The following is a 23,258-nucleotide window of genomic DNA, read 5'->3' as shown; positions in this document are numbered from 1 at the left end:
ATGACCTGAAATCAAACCCCGACATTCTGCACCAAGTCAGCAGTTTAACCCACTAAGTTATACCAGCTGCACAAAATGTAGATACATTTTAAATGAAACATGGAAACGTTTGCAATCATGATGGGAAAATTTTCTTGTGCTCAAACAATTTTAACAAGAATTTTCGCATTTCTTTGGACTGCACTCCGTAAATAATTGGGTTGAGGCTGCTTGGGATGATATGAAACAAAACACTAGAGAGTTTTCTGTAGTCTGAGAACTGAGGGAAGCGATGCAGAACAATAAGTGACATTCCACTAAACATCATGATCAGATACAGGACAAGGTGAGTGCTGCAGGTCTTCAAGGCTTTACTGTTCAGAGACTTGTTGTTACTGGTCAGACAGACGACAGTGATCTTTGTGTAGGTGAGAACCGTGGAGCCTATAGAAGCTGAGAACAGCACCACAGTGAACGTGAGGCCATAGACATTATTAATAAACACATTATCACAGGACAGTTTAAACAGTGAGGCGTTGTCACAGTAAGGATTCATGATCAGAGTCCTGCATCGGTTCAGCCTGATGGTCAGACCGAGCAGAATCCCGACCATAACAAAGGCCACTCCCCATGCAGCCACTGTCAGCTTGATCACCATTTTGTTGGTCATTATGGCAGCGTAACGCAGAGGATTACAGATGGCCACATATCTGTCAAAGGCCATAATCATGAGCACTGTGAGACTGGCAGTACCAAACATGTGTGAGGTAAAAGCTTGAAGAACACACTCATAGTAGCTCATGAGGCGCTCAGAGGGTGGACGCAGCATGTCTATAAGCAAACGGGGAACCATGATAGAGTTTCCAATTATGTCATTTAATAGCAGGTTGCAAAACAGCAGGTACATAGGCTGGTGGAGGTTTTTGTCAATGAAAATCAAAATGACAATGCCTACATTTGCAACCAGTATAAACAGATAGGAGAAGAAGAAGAAAAGAAAGACTGGGTAGGTAGATTCTTTGGAAACATTTAAGCCCTCCAGCTGAAGTATGAAACTGTTGTAGGTGTAGTTTTCCATCAATCTGAAAGAGAAGAGCAATGCTCTTTTTATCATACGTAATGATTAGAGAGTAAGGTACATAGCAAATTTAAAAACAACTGGAGTTTAGCTCAAGTGCGTCGCAGTGTTCCCAGATATCACCAGATACACAGGTCTTTTGTATTGTATGTTACAGTACATTACATAGTACATTTTATCGTAGTTACTTTTTACACTGAAGTAGAAGTATATATAAATACATATACATTTGGTATACTGACAATTAATTTGTACTTCATTTCTTCCCTCTGGTGCTGGCATCTAATGTGTCAACTTCTTCTGTAAGGAAGTTCCACAAATCATTGTTTTCAAGAGCTATAAGAATGGTCAAATGGTCATGGTAAGAAATGATTAGGCAAATTAACTAAAAATGAGAAAACATTTTCAGAACTTCTAAGTAATATGTACATACTTGAGTGTCTTGTCTCAGTTTGTCCTCTTTATCTTGCTGATATCCGTCCCTGTAGATGACGCCCACCAGCACTGAACAAGATTTCCTCTGTTGCAGTGTTATATAGATGTGATTTGAACTTATGGGAATTCACTGAACATTACACTTGATTATACCTGATGCAACATTCAGAATCATTATGATGACCAACAAAACTTGTAACTCCTCAGACTGAAAAGTTTTTCTCATGCTGTTCTACCTTAAATGCTGCAATTTTGGGGGGATTTAATTCATTTCAAAGTCCACTCCAAAATAATGTTAAAAATAAAAATACATTTTGATGTGGGGTCAGCCTTTTGTTACAGACTGTGGAAACCCCTACCTAACAATCTATTGGCATACTGGGGGTGTTGCACTTTTACACAAGCAATTTTTCCAGCTTCATTAATTCTTCAACAAGAACATTGAAGAGGTAATGCAAGGTCAGTGATCAGGTTAAGGAATATTTACAAGGATTGCATGAAGTGTGTCTAATTTTTTAATAGATGAAAGTAGATACAGACAGGACACATGGGGAGAAAGCATGGGGAAAATAGTGTTTACATGGTATGTACCTTTGACCACTAGACTGAGGGTATGCCTCAAAACCTATGTAATCTCAGATAAAGTAGTGAAAGTGTTTAGGAAATGATCAAGAATACAATGATTCATAGAAAAACTCACTCATTTTTGGAGACTGACTCTTATGGTTACATTTTTTAAGATGCTAGCACGTAAGTCTTTACTGACCAGTCCGTAGATAATGGGGTTAACAGCTGGTGGAATTATGATAAACAGAATGCTGAAGAATTTCTTGATGTTTTGGGAGACTGAGGTGAACCTCTGACTCACAATTATGATCAATGCAGCTACTTCATAGAGCACATAGACAACAAGGTGTGTTGAGCATGTCTGAAAGGCCTTGCTGCGGACTCTGCTATCAGCTCGGCCTTGTTTTACTGAAGCATGCAGGATTCTGAAGTAGGAAAAAGCGATGATGACGAAGATCCCTGTACTCACAGACCAGGTCATTGACAGACCTAGAAAAACATATGAAAAATAACAATTATCAATTTAGTTTAGTAAAATCATGTAAAACTCCCATGTCTTCCTGTAATTCATTAACTTCAGTAACAGAAAATTACAAAAAGGCGAAAGTCAACAACCCAGCAGCAATCAACATTAATACCTGAGGCATAAAGAACCTGACACACCAAAGTGACTTGAAAACTACTACTGACAAACAATGTATAACTTTTTTTTTTAACAGCGCACTTGAACATACACCAGCACCAGCACAACACTGAAGTAATTAAATTACCTTATTTCAAGGTCAGAAAACGAATTGAGAATACTTTAATTAAAAATTACTTTGACAACATACTGTACTCTGTCTGTATTTTTATTCTAAACCAATGCACTGACCATAGATGTTATTTATGGGGGTGGGTCCGCAGGCCAGGCTTAGTATAGCACGGTTGCTGCAGTAGACATGTTGGACGGTATTGCCACAGAGCGGGGTATTGGTGTGTAGAGCAAACAGAACAACAATACACAGCAGCGCAACGGACCAGGCCAGGATACAGCAGGTGTTCAGCCTAGCTGGTGTCATGATGGCGTGATACCTGAGTGGTTCACACACAGCAATGTACCTGCATATAAATTGTTTGCAGTTATGGAAAGATTTTTACACAATCTCAGCATCTGAAAATGTTAATAGACAGAGTGGTGGTGGAGATTGGCTTCATAATCCTTTTATAACAAGTCACAGCCATTAGAAAGTAATTTCAGTCTATACTGTTTATACAAGACAGTTAAAGAAAAAACAGATTATGTGAGTGATTCTCTTGATGAACTGATTCGATACCTGTCATAGGCCATCGCAGCCAGAAGAGTCTGCACTGCGACGCCATACGTGTGCACGGAGAAGGCCTGGGCGATGGCTGCCATGTAGCCAATCCTTTTCTCCCCCGTCAAACTGTGCATCATGAGGCGAGGTAGTACCGCGGTGGACCCCAGCAGATCACACACTACCAGATTACAAACCAGTACAAACATGGGCCTGTGCAGGTTCTTGTCTATTACAATGACTGACATTACCACACCATTCCCTAGCAGCACCACTATGTAGTTAAACAGAGCCAGGAAGAACAGGAAAGAGCCGTAGCCTGGTGGTATATAGAAGCCCTCCAGCTCGAAGACAATAGGCTGTCTGAGAGGAGTTACCACTGTCGAGTTCTCCATCCAAAGCAGTGCGGTCCTGTAAAAGACAATTCTATTCAAAACCCTCTAAACAGGTTATTGTTCAGGCATCAGAGACAGTTTCTCATATAAACCCCAGTAACACATGGATGTGAACAAAGCCAGAGTAATTCCTTCCAAAATAAAAGGGTTAGTGATACCTGCAGTTAACCAGGGAACAAACATTAATGAGCAAACAATTTCGAATGATCATAACACTATTAAAGTTCTTGTGACAAGCCTAAAACATCCTGTTCAGCCCTCTGTCCTCTCGTCAGTGACGATGTTGCTCTGACAAGTTTAAAGAGCGTGTGTTGTGATTTAAATAGTGTACTTTGTGTTGTGAGCGGTGCTAGTCTCTGCCCACAATCCCTGTTACTATAGATACAATCCTATGCCCTTAACTGCCCCCTGTGGATCATGTCTGCAGCTGGCTCTATGGTGGAACTTTCATTTTAGTGATAGAGGAGTGGAACCATGGTATCAAGGTCCTTTCCACACACATACTCAACAAGGGTGTCAATCATGACGCGTCAGCCTGTTTTTATAGCATCAAATGCAAATTCAAACCAAACTCATCTGAAACATGAACACTTGAATGTACATCCGTGTGATAAGTTATATTATATTTAGAAAAAAAGATGTAAAAGATAACAAGTTGAAAACAACAATATCAAAACTAAAAAAATTGATATATACAGGTCTGAGTTTGTCTGTGTCTGTCCCTGTGAGTGCAGAGACAAGATGGCCATCGAGGTCAATGGTGTGAGTGGTACTACCAACAAGATGGCAGAAAACAAAGAGACTACAACAAAATGGTAGAATGAAAGGTGTTGACTGGACCACATGCTGTTTCTCTGAGAAGCCATTTGGTGTAGCACAAATATGCCAGTTTAAAAGAGGGTTAGTTATAGGATACTAACATCAAAATAACTATAAATAGATTTTACAATGCACAAAGTGAACACATTGAATCAAATCAATACAGTATGCTACCAAAGTTAAACGTTCCTGTGCTTAGTCGTGTTGCATTACGCTATTCTATGCCCAGGTTACATTACCAAGTTCAAGGAAAAAGAAGAAGAAGATCCTTTTGGTTCGCTGTTTGTGTGAACAGAAAGATGCCACTGTGCTGTGGTTTCTGAGTCCTTTTGTCTTCCCATAGCAGAGTTAGACGCTTGCACTCCTGTTGCTTGCTCCTGTTGCTCAAATCAGCTGGCAAGACTTTGTGTCATATGCACTGGTATAAAAACCAGACTCTACAGCCTTGGTTGGTCCTCAGGCAGGCCTTTTGCGTCGCTACCTTTTGGAAGTGTTATCAGTCTGCTTCAAGTAGACCTGCATGGAGGTCAGGGTCCTCAGAGAGCAGAGGGCTTCCCCAATGGGGAGAAGCCGGGATATTTAACCTCCGAAGAGAGCAGGAGTAAAGAGATCTTTACTCCCAGAAGGGAGGAATGGCAAAGAGAGTGGACAAGGGGAGAGCTGGGGTTTTATGTGCCTGGTGACCCCCTGGGGTCTGGGACACAGTGACCAATGGCAGCTGGAGGTTGGAAGAGATTTCACATCGAGGGTGTAATAAGGTGAAGGACCATGGGAATCTGAGTTTTTTAAGTCTTTGGAACAAAAGGCCAGATGGTCAAATCCGCCATTTTATGAGGAGCAACACAGAGGGACGGGGCAAAATCATAAAACATTGTAGTGCAGCGGGTGCCAGTGATCAAGTTAAGTAATGAAAGGACTATATGAAGTTTATAATTTTTTTTTATTGTTGATTGTAGATACAGACAGGACACTTGGAGAGAGCATGGGGTAAATTGTGATCAGGCAGTATGTACCTTTGACCATTAAACTGAGGGTATCCCTTAAAACCTGTGTAATCTGTGGTAGAGGGGTGAATGTGTCAAGTAAATGATCAGGAATGCAAAGATTTATACAAAAAAACGTTCATTATTTGGGACTGACTTTTATGGTTAAATGTTTGAAGATACTAGCACGTAACTCTTTACTGACCAGTCCGTAAATAATGGGGTTGACAGCTGGTGGCATGATGATAAGCAGGATGCTGAAGAATTTCTTGATGTTTTTGGAGACTGAGGTGAACCTCTGACTCACAATTATGATCAATGCAGCTACTTGATAGAGCAAATAGACAACAAGGTGTGTTGAGCATGTCTGAAAGGCCTTGCTGCGGACTCTGCTGTCAGCTCGGCCTTGTTTTACTGAAGCATGCAGGATTCTGAGGTAGGAAAACGCAATGATGACGAAGATCCCTGTACTCAGAAACCAGGTCATTGACAGACCTAGAAAAAACATATGAAAAATCACAATTATCCATGTTGTATCATGTAAACCTCCCATGTCTTTCTCTAATCCATTTGTCTGATTTTACACTCGTGTAAGAGAACTGTGATTATTTAAAGAGCTATCGTTCAAATAAGTCAAATCATGAAGCTGTATTTTATTAGGGGTAGCTATGATAACAATTATAATAATAATAATATAATACATTTTATTTGTAAAGCACTTTTCATTGTTAAAAACAATCCCAAAGTGCTAATATTATAAAAGCCATTCCTCCCTTTGGGGAGTAATAGCAGGCAGCAATATGTTTCATCTGAACATCAAGAAAAGCCGAAAGTCAACAATCCAGCAGCAGTAAACATTAATACCTGAGTCATTAAGAACCAGACACACCAAAGTAACAAGAAAACTGCTGCTGACAAACAGTTTCTAACTTTAGTTTTTTTTACAGTGCACTTGAGCATAAATTAATCAAATGATCTTATTTCATGGTCAGAAAACTAATTATGAATACTTTTCTTAAAAATTACTTGTTCTCCCAGTCATTGACTCAATATTTTGAAGACTAGCTGTAAATTGCTGCAAATGTAAAATAATGTTGGACAACATACTGTACTCTATCTATGTCTGTATCATTATTCTAAACCAATGCACTGACCATAGATGTTATTTATGGGGGTGGGGCCGCAGGCCAGGCTCAGTATAGTACGGTTGCTGCAGTAGACATGTCGGATGGTATTGCCACATAGCGGGGTATTGGCGTGTAGAGCAAAGAGAACAATGATACACAGCAGAGCAACGGACCAGGCCAGGATACAGCAGGCGTTCAGCCGAGCTGGTGTCATGATGGCGTGATACCTGAGTGGCTCACACACAGCAATGTATCTGCAAATAGATTGTTTGCAGTTATGGAATGTTATTTACTCAATCTCAGCATCTATAACTGTTAATAGACAACGAAGTGATAAAACCCATCGTAAACAATTTCTCTGTATCGCTCTGGAAAGAAAAACACATTCATTACCAATGTGTCAAGGATGAAACACAGTTTATATTTAAAATATATAGAGCAGCACATTGAGTGTCTTTTTTTCCACTCAAGTTTTCTCTAAAAGAACATTGAATCTGTATCAACAAAACATATGAGACATTCAAAAATACCTTGTTGTCCCTTGACACAGATTGGAGACAGGTAAAGAGAAACAGAAGTTGTATACTACAATAGTCTTGTAAGTCATTTGAGTCGATACTACATGTATTTATACATGACAGTGAAAGATTAAACGGAATCTGTGAGTTATTCTTTTGATGTGCTGATTCAATACCTGTCATAGGCCATCGCACCAAGAATAGTCTGCATTGCAGCACCGTACGTGTGCACGGAGAAGGCCTGGGCGATGGCTGCCATGTAGCCAATCCTCTTCTCCCCCGTCAAACTGTGCATCATGAGGCGAGGTAGTACCGCGGTGGACCCCAGCAGATCACACACTACCAGATTACAAACCAGTACAAACATGGGCCTGTGCAGGTTCTTGTCTATTACAATGACGCACATTACCACACCATTCGCTAGCAGCACCACTATGTAGTTAAACAGAGCCAGGAAGAACAGGAAAGAGCCGTTGCCTGGTGGTATATAGAAGCCCTCCAGCTCAAAGACAATAGGCTGTCTGAGAGGAGTTACCACTGTCGAGTTCTCCATCCAAAGCAGTGCGGTCCTGTGAAAAACAAGTAAATCAAAACCCTCTAAACAGGTTATTGTTCAGGCATCAGAGACAGTTTCTCATGTAAACCCCAGAAACACATGGATGTGAACAAAGCCAGAGTAATTCCTTACGTAGTAAAAGGTTTAGTGATACCTGCAGTTAAACAGGGAACAAACACTGATGAGCAAACAATCTCGAATGATCATAACATTATTAAAGTTCTTGTGAGAAGCCTAAAACATCCTGTTCAGCCCTCTGTCCTCTCGTCAGTGACGATGTTGCTCTGACATGTTTGAAGAGAGTGTTGTGTTTTAAATAATTTTACTTTGTGTTGTGAGTGATGCTTATCTCTGCCCACAATCACTGTTACTATCAAAACAACTACACCCTGAACTGCCCCCTGTGGCTCATGTCTGCAGATGGCTCTACGGTGGATAATTTATTTTAGTGATAGTGGAGTGAAAAAAGGTCCTGTCCACACATGTGCTTGACAGGGCTATCAATCATGACGCGTCAGCATGTTTTTATAGCATCAAATTCAAATTTAAACCAAACTCATCAGAAACATGAACACTTGAATGTACATCAGTGTGATAAGAATGACCTAAATACAGAAACCATCTCAGAGAAAAAAATATTTAATGTCTACTTTGATTTCTGTTCTTTGGTCCATGTCCCATCTGAAAACATGGAGGGGGAGAATGGTGCAAAATGAAACAAAACAAATGTTACAATGTTAAAGAAGATGGTAAAAGAAAAAAAACCAAAAACAAATCCTGGATCAGGACATATTTTTGACCATTTGTCCCGATCCAAATGAAAATTTGTTAAATTTATTTTGGTCCATGTCCCATCATTCCACCAAATTTTGTTGAAGTTTTTGTGTAATTTTATTGACAAACAGCAAACAAACCAACAAACAGTGTTGTGTTTTGACATTGGTAATATTACCCAGCCTCATGCATGGGGCTCCATGTGTTGTGATTTCAGTTGATTGGTTATGGCTATCAAAATTCATAAAATATGACTTAAAAATATTAATATTAAATGATAACTTTAACTGAAATTAAAGTTATCTCGGGGCAGCACCCTTCAAAGGAAGGGAAATGATAACCAATTTACAGATTCAGTCTCATTTACAATGAACTAACTATCAATTTTTAATCCTGATTAATAATTAAATTAATAATTACAACCAAAATCCCAATATTGGTGGTAAGCAGAAGTTGAAGAATTTGGAGTTCCACCGGTCAGAGGTTGGCAATACTCACTCTTGTGCAATATTAAAAAGACCAGACTGTATATTTAGAAAAAAATATGCAAAAGATAACAAGTTGAAAACAACAATATCAAAACTAAAGAAATTGATATATATAGGTCTGAGTTTGTCTGTGTTTGTCTGGATGAGTGAACAGACAAGAAGGCCGTTGAGGTCAATGGTCTGAGAAGTACTACCAACAAGATGGCAGAAAACAAAGAAACTACAACAAAATGGCAGAAGCAAAGGTGTTGACTGGACCACATGCTGTTTCTTTGAGAAGCCATTTGGTGTAGCACAAATATGTCAGTTTAAAAGAGGGTTAGTTATAGGATACTAACATCAGAATAAGTATAAAAAGATTTAACAATACAAAAAGTGAACACATTGAATCAAATGAATACAGTATGCTACCAAAGTTAAACTTTCCTGTGCTTAGTTGTGTTGCGTTACGCTATTCTATGCCCAGGTCACATTACGGTATGTAAAATTTGATCACTAGACTGAGGGTATGCCTTAAAACCTGTGTAATCTGTGGTAAAGGGGTGAATGTGTCAAGTAAATGATCAGGAATGCAATGATTTATACAAAAAAACGTTCATTATTTGGGACTGACTTTTATGGTTAAATGTTTGAAGATACTAGCACGTAACTCTTTACTGACCAGTCCGTAGATAATGGGGTTGATAGCTGGTGGCATGATGATTAGCAGGATGCTGAAGAATTTCTTGATGTTCTTGGAGACTGAGGTGAACCTCTGACTCACAACTATAATCAATGCAGCTACTTGAAAGAGCAAATAGACAACAAGGTGTGTTGAGCATGTCTGAAAGGCCTTGCTGCGGACTCTGCTGTCAGCTCGGCCTTGTTTTACTGAAGCATGCAGGATTCTGAGGTAGGAAAACGCAATGATGACGAAGATCCCTGTACTCAGAAACCAGGTCATTGACAGACCTAGAAAAAACATATGAAAAATCACAATTATCCATGTTGTATCATGTAAACCTCCCATGTCTTCCTCTAATCCGTTTGTCTGATTTTACACTCGTGTAAGAGAACTTTGATTCTTTAAAGAGCTAATTTTCAAATAAGTCAAATCATAAAGCTGTATCTTATTAGGGGTAGCTATGCCAACAATAATAATAATAATAATAATATAATAATACATTTTATTTGTAAAGCACTTTTCATTGTGAAAAAAACCCCAAAGTGCTAACATTATAAAGCCATTCCTCCCTTTGGGGAGTAATAGCAGGCAGCAATGTGTTTTATCTGAAAATCACGAAAAGGTGAAAATCAACAATCCAGCAGCAGTAAACATTAATACCTGAGTCATTAAGAACCAGACACACCAAAGTAACAAGAAAACTGCTGCTGACAAACAGTTTCTAACTTTAGTTTTTTTACAGTGCACTTGAGCATAAATTAATCAAATGATCTTATTTCATGGTCAGAAAACTAATTATGAATACTTTTCTTAAAAATTACTTGTTCTCCCTGTCACTGACTCAATATTTTGAAGACCAGCTGTAAATTGCTGCAAATGTAAAATACCGTTGGACAAGATACTGTACTCCTTGTCTGAATCTTCATTCTAAACCAATGCACTGACCATAGATGTTATTTATGGGGGTGGGGCCGCAGGCCAGGCTCAGTATTGTACGGTTGCTGCAGTAGACATGTCGGATGGTATTGCCACAGAGCGGGGTATTGGCATGAAGAGCAAAGAGAACAATGATACACAGCAGAGCAACAGACCAGGCCAGGATACAGCAGGCGTTCAGCCGAGCTGGTGTCATGATGGAGTGATACCTGAGTGGCTCACACACAGCAATGTACCTGCAGATAGATTGTTTGCAGTTATGGAATGATTTTTACCCAATCTCAGCATCTATAACTGTTAATAGACAAAGAAGTGATAAAACCCATCGTAAACAATATATGTGTGTTGTGCTGGGAAAGAAAAATACATTTATCACCAATGTCATGGATGAAACACAGTTTATATTTAGAATATTTAGAGCAGCACATTGATTTTCTTTTTTTCCACTCAAGTTTTCTATAAAAGAACATTGAATCTGTATTCACAAAACGTATGAGACATTAAAAAATACCTTGTTGTCCCTTGATACAGATTGGAGACACGGTAAAGATAAACAGAAGTTGTATACTACAATAGTCTTGTAAGTAATTTGAGTCGATACTACATGTATTTATACATGACAGTGAAAGTATAAACGGAATCTGTGAGTTATTCTTTTGATGTGCTGATTCAATACCTGTCATACGCCATCGCACCCAGAATAGTCTGCATTGCAGCGCAGTACGTGTGCACGGAGAAGGCCTGGGCGATGGCTGCCATGTAGCCAATCCTCTTCTCCCCCGTCAAACTGTGCATCATGAGGCGAGGTAGTACCGCGGTGGACCCCAGCAGATCACACACTACCAGATTACAAACCAGTACAAACATGGGCCTGTGCAGGTTCTTGTCTATGACAATGACGCACATTACCACACTGTTCGCTAGCAGTACCACAATGTAGTTAAACAGAGCCAGGAAGAACAGGAAAGAGCTGTAGCCTGGTGGTATATAGAAGCCCTCCAGCTCGAAGACAATAGGCTGTCTGAGAGGAGTTACCACTGTCGAGTTCTCCATCCAAAGCAGTGCGGTCCTGTGAAAAACAAGTAAATCAAAACCCTCTAAACAGGTTATTGTTCAGGCATCAGAGACAGTTTCTCATGTAAACCCCAGAAACACATGGATGTGAACAAAGCCAGAGTAATTCCTTACGTAATAAAAGGTTTAGTGATACCTGCAGTTAAACAGGGAACAAACACTGATGAGCAAACAATCTCGAATGATCATAACATTATTAAAGTTCTTGTGAGAAGCCTAAAACATCCTGTTCAGCCCTCTGTCCTCTCGTCAGTGTCGATATTGCTCTGACATGTTTGAAGAGAGTGTGTTGTGTTTTAAATCATTTTACTTAGTGTTGTGAGTGATGCTTATCTCTGCCCACAATCAATCTTACTATCGAAACAACTACACCCTGAACTGCCCCCTGTGGCTCATGTCTGCAGATGGCTCTACGGTGGATAATTTATTTTAGTGATTGTGGAGTGAATCAAGGTCCTGTCCACACATGTGCTTGACAGGGCTATCAATCATGACGCGTCAGCATGTTTTTATAGCATCAAATTCAAATTTAAACCAAACTCATCAGAAACACGAACACTTGAATGTACATCAGTGTGATAAGAATGACCTAAATACAGAAACCACCTCAGAGAAAAAAATATTTCATATCTACTTTGATTTCTGTTCTTTGGTCCATGTCCCATCTGAAAACATGGAGGGGGAGAATGGTGCAAAATGAAACAAAACAAATGTTACAATGTTAAAGAAGATGGTAAAAGAAAACTAAAAAAACAACCAAATCCTGGATCAGGACAAATTTTTGACCGTTTGTCCTGATCCAAATTAAAATTTGATAGATTTATTTTGGTCCATGTCCCATCATTCCACCAAATTTTGTTGAAGTTTTTGTGTAATTTTATTGACAAACAGCAAACAAACCAACAAACAGTGTTGTGTTTTGACATTGGTAATATTACCCATTCTCATGCATGGGGCTCCATGTGTCGTGATTTCAGTTGATTGGTTATGGCTACAAAAATTCATAAAATATGACTTAAAATATTAATATTTAATAATAACTTTAACTAAAAAGAAAGTTACCTCGGGCACCACCCTTCAAAGAAATGGAAATGATAACCAATTTACAGATTCAGTCTCATTTACAATGAACTAACTATCAATTTGTAATCCTGATTAATAATAAAATTAATAATTACAACCAAAATCCCAATATTGGTGGTAAGCAGAAATTGAAGAATTTGGAGTTCTACCAGTCAGAGGTTGGCAATACTCACTCTTGTGCAATATTAAAAAGACCAGACTGTATATTTAGAAAAAAATATGCAAAAGATAACAAGTTGAAAACAACAATATCAAAACTAAAGAAATTGATATATACAGGTCTGAGTTTGTCTGTGTTTGTCTGGATGAGTGAACAGACAAGAAGGCCATTGAGGTCAATGGTCTGAGAAGTACTACCAACAAGATGGCAGAAAACAAAGAAACTACAACAAAATGGCAGAAGCAAAGGTGTTGACTGGACCACATGCTGTTTCTTTGAGAAGCCATTTGGTGTAGCACAAATATGTCAGTTTAAAAGAGGGTTAGTTATAGGATACTAACATCAGAATAACTATAAAAAGATTTAACAATACACAAAGTGAACACATTGAATCAAATTAATACAGTATGCTACCAAAGTTAAACGTTCCTGTGCTTAGTTGTGTTGCGTTACGCTATTCTATGCCCAGGTTGCATTACGATATGTAAAATTTGATCACTAGACTGAGGGTATGCCTTAAAACCTGTGTAATCTGTGGTAAAGGGGTGAATGTGTCAAGTAAATGATCAGGAATGCAATGATTTATACAAAAAAACTTTCATTATTTGGGACTGACTTTTATGGTTAAATGTTTGAAGATACTAGCACGTAACTCTTTACTGACCAGTCCGTAGATAATGGGGTTGATAGCTGGTGGCATGATGATTAGCAGGATGCTGAAGAATTTCTTGATGTTCTTGGAGACTGAGGTGAACCTCTGACTCACAACTATAATCAATGCAGCTACTTGATAGAGCAAATAGACAACAAGGTGTGTTGAGCATGTCTGAAAGGCCTTGCTGCGGACTCTGCTGTCAGCTCGGCCTTGTTTTACTGATGCATGCAGGATTCTGAGGTAGGAAATCGCAATGATGACGAAGATCCCTGTACTCAGAAACCAGGTCATTGACAGACCTAGAAAAAACATATGAAAAATCACAATTATCCATGTTGTATCATGTAAACCTCCCATGTCTTCCTTTAATCCATTTGTCTGATTTTACACTCGTGTAAGAGAACTGTGATTCTTTAAAGAGCTATCGTTCAAATGAGTCAAATCATAAAGCTGTATTTTATTAGGGGTACCTATGCTAACAATAATAATAATAATAATATAATAATACATTTTATTTTTTAAAGCACTTTTCATTGTTAAAAACAATCCCAAAGTGCTAACATTATAAAAGCCATTCCTCCCTTTGGGGAGTAATAGCAGGCAGCAATATGTTTTATCTGAAAATCACGAAAAGGTGAAAGTCAACAATCCAGCAGCAGTAAACATTAATACCTGAGTCAGTAAGAACCAGACACACCAAAGTAACAAGAAAACTGCTGCTGACAAACAGTTTCTAACTTTAGTTTTTTTACAGTGCACTTGAGCATAAATTAATCAAATGATCTTATTTCATGGTCAGAAAACTAATTATGAATACTTTTCTTAAAAATTACTTTTTCTCCCTGTCACTGACTCAATATTTTGAAGACCAGCTGTAAATTGCTGCAAATGTAAAATACTGTTGGACAAGATACTGTACTCCTTGTCTGTATCTTCATTCTAAACCAATGCACTGACCATAGATGTTATTTATGGGGGTGGGGCCGCAGGCCAGGCTCAGTATTGTACGGTTGCTGCAGTAGACATGTCGGATGGTATTGCCACAGAGCGGGGTATTGGCATGTAGAGCAAAGAGAACAATAATACACAGCAGAGCAACAGACCAGGCCAGGATACAGCAGGCGTTCAGCCGAGCTGGTGTCATGATGGAGTGATACCTGAGTGGCTCACACACAGCAATGTACCTGCAGATAGATTGGTTGCAGTTATGGAATGATTTTTACCCAATCTCAGCATCTATAACTGTTAATAGACAAAGAAGTGATAAAACCCATCGTAAACAATATATGTGTGTTGTGCTGGGAAAGAAAAATACATTCATTACCAATGTGTCATGGATGAAACAGTTTATATTTAGAATATTTAGAGCAGCACATTGATTTTCTTTTTTTCCACTCAAGTTTTCTATAAAAGAACATTGAATCTGTATCCACAAAACGTATGCGACATTAAAAAATACCTTGTTGTCCCTTGATACAGATTGGAGACACGGTAAAGATAAACAGAAGTTGTATACTACAATAGTCTTGTAAGTCATTTGAGTCGATACTACATGTATTTATACATGACAGTGAAAGTATAAACGGAATCTGTGAGTTATTCTTTTGATGTGCTGATTCAATACCTGTCATACGCCATCGCACCCAGAATAGTCTGCATTGCAGCGCAGTACGTGTGCACGGAGAAGGCCTGGGCGATGGCTGCCATGTAGCCAATCCTCTTCTCCCCCGTCAAACTGTGCATCATGAGGCGAGGTAGTACCGCGGTGGACCCCAGCAGATCACACACTACCAGATTACAAACCAGTACAAACATGGGCCTGTGCAGGTTCTTGTCTATGACAATGACGCACATTACCACACTGTTCGCTAGCAGTACCACTATGTAGTTAAACAGAGCCAGGAAGAACAGGAAAGAGCTGTAGCCTGGTGGTATATAGAAGCCCTCCAGCTCGAAGACAATAGGCTGTCTGAGAGGAGTTACCACTGTCGAGTTCTCCATCCAAAGCAGTGCGGTCCTGTGAAAAACAATTCAATCAAAACCCTCTAAACAGCTAACTGTTCAGGCATCAGAGACAGTTTCTCATGTAAACCCCAGTAACACATGAATTTGAACAAAGCCAGAGTAATTCCTTACGAAATAAAAGGGTTAGTGATACCTGCAGTTAAACAGGGAACAAACGTTAATGAGCAAACAATCTCGAATGATAATAACACTATTAAAGTTCTTGTGAGAAGCCTAAAACATCCTGTTCAGCCCTCTGTCCTCTCATCAGTGACGATGTTGCTCTGACATGTTTGAAGAGAGTGTGTTGTGTTTTAAATAATTTTACTTTATGTTATGAGCGATGCTTATCTCTGCCCACAATCACTGTTACTATCGAAACGACTACACCCTGAACTACCCCCTGTGGCTCATGTCTGCAGCTGGCTCTACGGTGGAACATTTAGAACCAGAGTGAATAGAAACATAAACACGTCAACATACACCAGTGCGATAAGATCTACTTAAAATGACTGAAACCAATTTTAGAGAATTTTTTGGGAAAGAAGAAAAGTTTGGTTCTCGTCGCTTCTAATAACATGGAAGGGGCGGGGTTTATGACCTATACTGCAGACAGCCACTAGGGGGTTATCATAAGGATTTGGCCTTTGCCCTGATCCTCACCAAAATGTTTTGTTCTTTCTTGACTTTTTGAGTTTTGTTGAAATCTTTGCAATAGTTTTTGGGTAATCCTGTTGACACTCAAACAGACAAACAAAGGGACGGGACGAAAACAACCTACTTGGTGGAGGAAATACGTACCTACGATACCTACAAGCTGTACCTAACTACCTACTGTAACTACCTACCTATGATTCCTACCTACTGTTCCTACCAACTGTACTTACTTACCTACCGTAACTACCTACCCACCTACCTACCTACTATACCTACCTACCTATTCGCCTACCTACCTATATATGATACGTACCTACTTTACCTACCTACCTACCTATTTACCTGCCTACCTACTGTACCTACCTACCTGCCTACCTACCTACAAACTGTACCTACCTACTGTAACTACCTACCTATGATTCCTACCTACTGTTCCTACCATCTGTACTTACTTACCTACCGTACCTACCTACCTACCTACTGTACCTACCTACCTATCTATTTACCTACCTACCTATCTACGAAATGTACCTACTTTACCTACCTACCTATTTACCTGCCTACCTACTGTACCTACCTACCTACCTGCCTACCTACCTACAAACTGTACCTACCTACCTACTGTAACTACCTACCTATGATTCTTACCTACTGTACCTACCAACTGTACTAACTTACCTACCGAACCTACCTACCTACCTACTGTACCTAACTACATATCTATTTACCTACCTACCTATCTACGATACTTACCTGATTTACCTACCTACCTACCTACCTATTTACCTACCTACTTATCTATGATACCTACCTACTTTACCTACCTACCTACCTACCTATCTATTTACCTACCTACCTATCTATGATACCCACCTACTGTACCTACCTACCTACCTACCTACCTGCCTACCTACCTACCTACCTACCTACTGTACCTACCTACCTACCTGCCTACCTACCTACAAACTGTACCTACCTACCTACTGTAACTACCTACCTATGACTCTTACCTACTGTACCTACCAACTGTACTTACTTACCTACCGAACCTACCTACCTACCTACTGTACCTACCTACCTATCTATTTACCTACCTACCTATCTACGATACTTACCTACTTTACCTACCTACCTACCTACCTATTTACCTACCTACCTACCTATTTACCTACCTACTTTACCCACCTACCTATCTATTTACCTACCTACCTATCTACGATACTTACCTACTTTACCTACCTACCTACCTACCTATTTACCTACCTACCTATCTATTATACCCACCTACTGTACCTACCTACCTACCTACTGTACCTACCTAACTACCTGCCCTACCTACCTACTGTACCTACTTACCTACCCACCCATCCAAATTATCCCATATCCCACATGTTGAGTAGTTAGCTTGATTGTTGTCTGACCAGGAGTTATACAGAGGGTTATTATGGGCGGTGTCACTGTGTGTTTGGTGGAAAGGCTGGTCCAGGGTGTTAGCATGGCACAATGGTGAAGGGACGTGGCTCCACTAAACAAGGGCAGGTATTGTTCCTGGTGTGTTTGGATTTATCTTTTTACCAACTAGCTGACCACTGGTACTTTCACGCAGGAATCAACCCAAACTCAAATCACTGCTGTGGCGATGAAACGTCCTTTACTAGCTCATATTTCACCTCACTGCATAAAAGAGTTTGCTTCCTATTTGGACATTCAGAACAGAATCGCCTGAGACCAAAATGACATCTTGGAAGACTGTGCGTCATGATGTTGCCCACTGTGGTAATGTGCTCATAATGGTTGTAATGAAGTTATTCTCACGTATGTTTGAGTGTGTACTTTTCACAAGACCTTAGTCACTTGTTTACACGAGCAACAAGTGACATAATGTTTCGTGTTTGTGTCTCATTGTTGCAGCAACTCGGTCACTGTGCTCATTAGTGGTGACAACAGAGAGGTGAGACAGGAAACCTACAGGGACCCTCACTAACACTCACTTTTTAATTACTCATCACATAACAAAAGTTTACTTTGCAAAACAAGATGCAGCAGCTGCAACCTGACGACTAAATAAAACTGTAGATTCTGAACATATTATCAGAGATAACAGGAATCTGTCACTCATTCAGACATGACATTGTCATGAAATGTAAAGTATTGACTCGTGTACTTGTACACAAAGTTTCCGCCATTTTGCAGACTTTCAAATTAAACTATTCCAACCTTTTCGTTAACCACACCGCAGTCGCAATGAAGCGGTTGGGTTGGATGGAAGAAAGTACAAAGTACACGACTGTGACACTAGAGACCAGGTTCACGTCCACAGTCGTGTCTGTGGTTCAGGCAGCAGAAACACTTTGGTTCAGGTTCGGGAAAGATGGTGGTTTTAGATGAATTTAAACAAACACACTGTGTCTTAACATAGGGTTTGTCTCCGTCGGAGGCCACGGAGACCATGGCCGCTGAACTAAAGTGTGAGTGAGTGGTTTGGTGCAGCTTGATTGAATTGTGTATGTGTTTGTTATCACTGGATTGTAATGAGTGTCCTGGAGGCCTCAGAGGTCCCAGGAGTCTCAGTGACCAGCACATTAATTGAATTAAAAGCTTTGGTGAGGCGTTCACGGGGCGGCGGTCAGGGAGCTGCTGTCTCCTGGACTGGTCTGGCTCTAAGTCCGTGTTCCAGTTCTTCCCAAAGCTGCTTAAGGGGGTTGCTGTTTGAATGATCAGAGTTTAAATCACAGTATTGTATAAAATATGATTGTAGGCCAGAGCTTAACCCAAATCAGGACAACGGCCCCAGACCTAAAGTACCTGAACAGAAAGTCATCAAAGGAAAGGTTCATTATGTTCATCGTCAATTCCATTATGATGATGTTTACTGTGTAATGGTCAAATGGAGAAAGTCAGGGTTCACCTGAGTTATTCAGGGACCAGCAAAGTTCATCAGAATCCTGCCAGAAGTTGTTGAATTTAGTTGCGACAGCCGGAGGTTGATGGTGTGTTGTCAGCGACGTCCCTGCAGATCCCAGGAGCCCCCCGGGTGTCAGCGTCGCCCTCCGAGCTCTGATAAACATCTATCACTGATGCTCCCTCTTTGGCCCCATTGGGCTAATTACCACCAGATACTGTAAATAAGTGTTTGTTAGGCAGCTCACCGTGGACCTCACTAATGATCACCTTTGTTACAGAAACATCAGCCCTCATCAGCAGCTGCTGTGGCAACGGGAACACACCGGTGACGAAACTGTTTGAAACTGTTTCGGCAAGTTTTACAGAGCAAAAGTTTGGTGTTCAAGAGTCAACCCCAGTAACCTTATGACAACCACATACTGTACATACTGTATTCATGTTAGACAATTAGAATTAACGTCTTTCTGTCTGTTTTATTTGTTTTTCAGCAGTATTAGGCAAAAACTGCCGAACAAAATTTCTAAAAACTTGGTAGAATGATGGGACAAGAAAGAACCCATTATATTTTGGGGCAGATCCAGGAATTTGTATTACTTTCTTTAACATTGTGAGATCAGGCTTTTATTGACATTTGCACAAATTTCCCATGAAATAATTCATGGATTTTTGATGAACAAAAAGATAATAATAATCAATCATATTTAGGGGACTGATATCTAGGCGTGTGTGAGATTGGGTGTGGCTTGATATTGGGCCTTGGTGGAGGTTTGCACTCTGGTGGGTGACATTTCAGTTAACTGAGTATCCTCGTACATTAAAGGAAATAAGCTGTACAGTTGTACAGTTCTCTCTTTACGTGGTGAACAAAACTGAAATATTTTCTGTAAGCCGAATGGGATTAATTTCTAACTCATAGATATCAGACCTCTAGATAGGCCTTATTTTTTTCCAATCAAGATCCATAAATTATTCCCTGGAAAATTGAAAGACAGTAATGAAAACTTAATACTGGCTCGCCCCTTTGTCCAGATCCACACCAACATTTCGTGGATTCTTTCTTGCTCCATGTTCCGTCCTTCCACCAAGTTCACTGGAAATCTGCTCATCCTGCTGACGAACAGACAAACACAACGTATGGACGGGGTGAATACATGCCATATTAAAGATGTAGGCATATTAACACACATGCTACATGTTAATGGGGTTCATAAGGAATGGGACTGTCGGGGCCCAGCGCCCAGAGGCCGGTGTTCACATGTTCAGCTCCCTCCACTGCCCGTTGTTCGCCATGACAGTGAAGTGGACATCAAACTGAAACAGCACACGCATGCGTTTTTCTTTTGAACCTCACACACGTCACAATTTAACGTCTGCAGACATGATTGCATTCGTCCGCGCAGACTCGCGTTGGCAGGTCGTGTGAAGCGCTGGAGGAAAAGAAGCGGTTCCTTCATGTTGTGAGGGTTTTTCATGAGACTACGTCTGATCGTTTGAAATGTCAAATCATGAATGAACACAGGTTATTCCCGGGTTTTCTCTCTCGATCCGACATTGTCTTTAGAAGACGTCAGCACTGATCTTGTCTCAGCTCAGTATCGTTCTCTGAGTCATCAGTTTGTACTGAGTTGTTAATGTCCTGTGGGTGGAGCTCTCGTCACCAGGTGAGCAGCTGCTCCTCCGAAGCTTCTCAGCCGCACAGCGACTCAGTGTCGTTCACCTCCAGCGGCACAGAGACGGAGCAGCGTGTTTCACCTCATCACTTGGTCCACAGCTGCTTCACACATGACTTTGTAGAAAATAAATTGGTACCAGTGGCGCCATCTGCTGCCGACCCACCAGACTGCAGCACCAACACCAGTCTGACTGATGAGATGACGGAACGATGGCTCATCACTGAAACAGCTGTTATAGAATCATGTTGGTGTAAATCTCTGGTTATTATTTAAATATGATGAATCAAGTGAATGAGTGACTCAATATATATTCATTGGCAGTTTTAGTGATTGTGACTAACAATTCAGAAAAAGAAAGTACAATTAGTACTTTATATTATTATTATGAAAGATAAATGATCTGAACAAACGATAATTACTTGTTAAATCTCTAATCTAAAACTTAATCTCAAAATTAAAAAAAAAAAGAATCTTTCCTAACTTTTTTTTGTCCCAGTGGAATGACACTTGTGTGTTGTAAAGTTTGAAAATAAAAAAAGTCAGTCAACAAAGTTGTTTTAATACGAAAGGTTTAATGTATTTCATGGCATCAACAGTGTGTCATGTGTCAAACTCAAGTCGTGACAGAGAACAATTTGGCCTTTTTTAGTTTTACATTGTGTTGATCACAAACACTGCAGAAAAAGACATACGTTTAATAACTTGTGAAGTATAAAGTCACTTTAATATCTCTGAAATTTTCTTGTTAAAGGATTTTACAGTTAAAAAAATACACGTGTCAGTGAATACAGGTTTAGGCAGAACACAAGTATAATATTCTTTAAGATCATTTCTGCAGGGAATCCGAAATAATTCAGTCATGAGATTAACACATTTATTTGTTTTAACGTGAAGATCCTCTCCTCTACTTGTCTTTTCCTTCTTTCATCGCCGTTCTTGACTTTCTACAACCGTTCCCTCCATCTTCACCTCCTTCCCTGTTTCACTGTTCTGTTCAATTTCTTTTGTGGATTGTGTGAGTTGATTGTAAATGTACGAATATTAGTAGATGACATGGATTCAGGAGTTGATTCCAGCTCCTCCAGTTTGGGAATACAGATATATTTTACATGTCATGTTGTGTACTTGCATTCAGTGATATCAATGTGATTAAAACGTTTAAAAAAAATCCGGCATGCATTTTTAAGTTGTCAATAAATAATCACAAAGAAATATGCATGTAAAAAATATAACATTGGCAATCGTAACATTTTAAAACTGGGATTATTAGTGTGTTGGTGTTCATCTGTGAGACAAAGTGTCATTGTGTAAACATATACATATTTGATCTTGAGAAACTTGAAATTTGAAGAAATTAATCTTCAAAACTAATTTTTCATTGAAATAAGGGGAAAGTGCTTAACAAAATTTAAATGAATCCATCTGACATTAATATCACATCATCTTCCTTAAATAAATTGAATGAAGTGGGAAGGATCCTCTTTGTCTAGCTGCATCAAACTTGACCTGCTGTGTTATTCTGTTCAGCGCCATCTTGGTTTTTTGAAACCAGGAGTAACCGTATTTGGAGAAGGGGGTGTGGCCTGACTGAGAGCTCATCCACTGCACATACACATGAGCCCAACGGACGGCGCCAGCTGTCAATCACGTCATCCACACCCCAATGCATATGTTGTATTATCTATGTGACTGTAAATAGACCATAATGTAGCAAATGAACATCATGTGTTGAAGAAGACTCGAAACTAGAGATTGAACCATACACTCCTCCGGAAAATGTTTTACTGACGTTATGAATCAAGTGAGAAGTAGAGTCACTCTTTTCATAGACTTCTATACAAACAACCAGGGGAGTCGCCCTCTGCTGGTCACTACAGAGAATACAGGCTTCGGTCACTGGCGCATCGTCCTCACTTTCCGGAGCTGGAGTCTACGCCCATTTCTCCAATTCTCGGTCAACTGTTCCCACGTTTTAACCGATCGATTGGAGGAAAAGAATAATTTCAGATTATCTCTGCACTGAGGGCACTAACTGCTTCAGTATCATCCGCCTGAATTAATTAGGAATAAAGATGCAAAAAAACTGTATTTCCAGCATTTTGAAATCATAAAAACTACGTTGTTATGGTCTTAGACCTAGTAGTCTCCAGCTGCTCATGAAATATCACATCAGATATTATCCGACCGCTGACACTTTACCCAGGTGAGAGCATATGGACCGACCAGTCCAATGGGAAACGAACTACAGCCCCAGTAGTTCCTTTAAGATCAACGCAAAATAAATAGATTTAGCAAATGTAAGTGAAGCTGTGCTCTTTGAATAAATATATAAACCTCCATGTTGACACATTTTAGGAACCGGAGATCCAACAGAACTGTTTCTCATCCGGTTCCAATTTCAGCTTCGGATCAAACTAACTCACTGGGTCAG

General features: G+C 39.8%; 3 protein-coding genes and 1 pseudogene across 3 annotated transcripts; all 4 read right to left on the bottom strand.

The window, feature by feature from the left end:
- Nucleotides 1–115: 115 nt before the first annotated feature.
- Nucleotides 116–1,149, bottom strand: LOC118300250 (olfactory receptor 146-like). The gene has a single exon (XM_035624531.2). The coding sequence runs from the start codon at nt 1,091–1,093 to the stop codon at nt 116–118; it is 978 nt and encodes a 325-aa protein (XP_035480424.1). The 5' UTR covers nt 1,094–1,149.
- Nucleotides 1,150–2,033: 884 nt separating this feature from the next.
- LOC118301577 (olfactory receptor 2K2-like) lies at nt 2,034–5,093 on the bottom strand. The gene is made up of 4 exons (XM_047337497.1): nt 5,053–5,093; nt 3,376–3,783; nt 2,934–3,160; nt 2,034–2,548 (listed from the first exon to the last, which is right to left on the bottom strand). Exons 1-4 carry the CDS (start codon nt 5,091–5,093, stop codon nt 2,193–2,195), a joined length of 1,032 nt encoding a protein of 343 aa, XP_047193453.1. The 3' UTR covers nt 2,034–2,192.
- A 603-nt stretch (nt 5,094–5,696) lies between these two features.
- On the bottom strand, nt 5,697–8,721 carry LOC118301578 (olfactory receptor 2K2-like). Its single transcript, XM_035627199.2, has 4 exons — nt 8,708–8,721; nt 7,376–7,768; nt 6,709–6,935; nt 5,697–6,049 (listed from the first exon to the last, which is right to left on the bottom strand). Exons 1-4 carry the CDS (start codon nt 8,719–8,721, stop codon nt 5,697–5,699), a joined length of 987 nt encoding a protein of 328 aa, XP_035483092.2.
- Nucleotides 8,722–9,615: 894 nt separating this feature from the next.
- Nucleotides 9,616–18,701, bottom strand: LOC118301584 (annotated as a pseudogene).
- Nucleotides 18,702–23,258: the final 4,557 nt, after the last annotated feature.

Source organism: Scophthalmus maximus, chromosome 2 (genome assembly GCF_022379125.1).
Source record: "Scophthalmus maximus strain ysfricsl-2021 chromosome 2, ASM2237912v1, whole genome shotgun sequence".
In the NCBI taxonomy this organism is placed as follows: Eukaryota; Metazoa; Chordata; class Actinopteri; order Pleuronectiformes; family Scophthalmidae; genus Scophthalmus; species Scophthalmus maximus.
This window is presented reverse-complemented; position numbering and strand designations above follow the sequence as displayed.

Excerpts from the sequence above, each read along its gene's own strand:
- LOC118300250 (XM_035624531.2), bottom strand. The coding sequence starts at position 1,093 with ATGATAAAAAGAGCATTGCTCTTCTCTTTCAGATTGATGGAAAACTAC.
- LOC118301578 (XM_035627199.2), bottom strand. Across the intron at positions 6,936-7,375 it reads GGTGCGATGGCCTATGACAG|ATACATTGCTGTGTGTGAGC; the intron begins GTATTGAATCAG and ends ATCTATTTGCAG. Across the intron at positions 6,050-6,708 it reads CCCCATAAATAACATCTATG|GTCTGTCAATGACCTGGTTT; the intron begins GTCAGTGCATTG and ends TGTTTTTTCTAG.
- LOC118301577 (XM_047337497.1), bottom strand. The coding sequence starts at position 5,093 with ATGCAGGTCTACTTGAAGCAGACTGATAACACTTCCAAAAG. Across the intron at positions 3,784-5,052 it reads ACTGATAACACTTCCAAAAG|AATTGTCTTTTACAGGACCG; the intron begins GTAGCGACGCAA and ends GGTTTTGAATAG. Across the intron at positions 3,161-3,375 it reads GCTGCGATGGCCTATGACAG|GTACATTGCTGTGTGTGAAC; the intron begins GTATCGAATCAG and ends ATTTATATGCAG.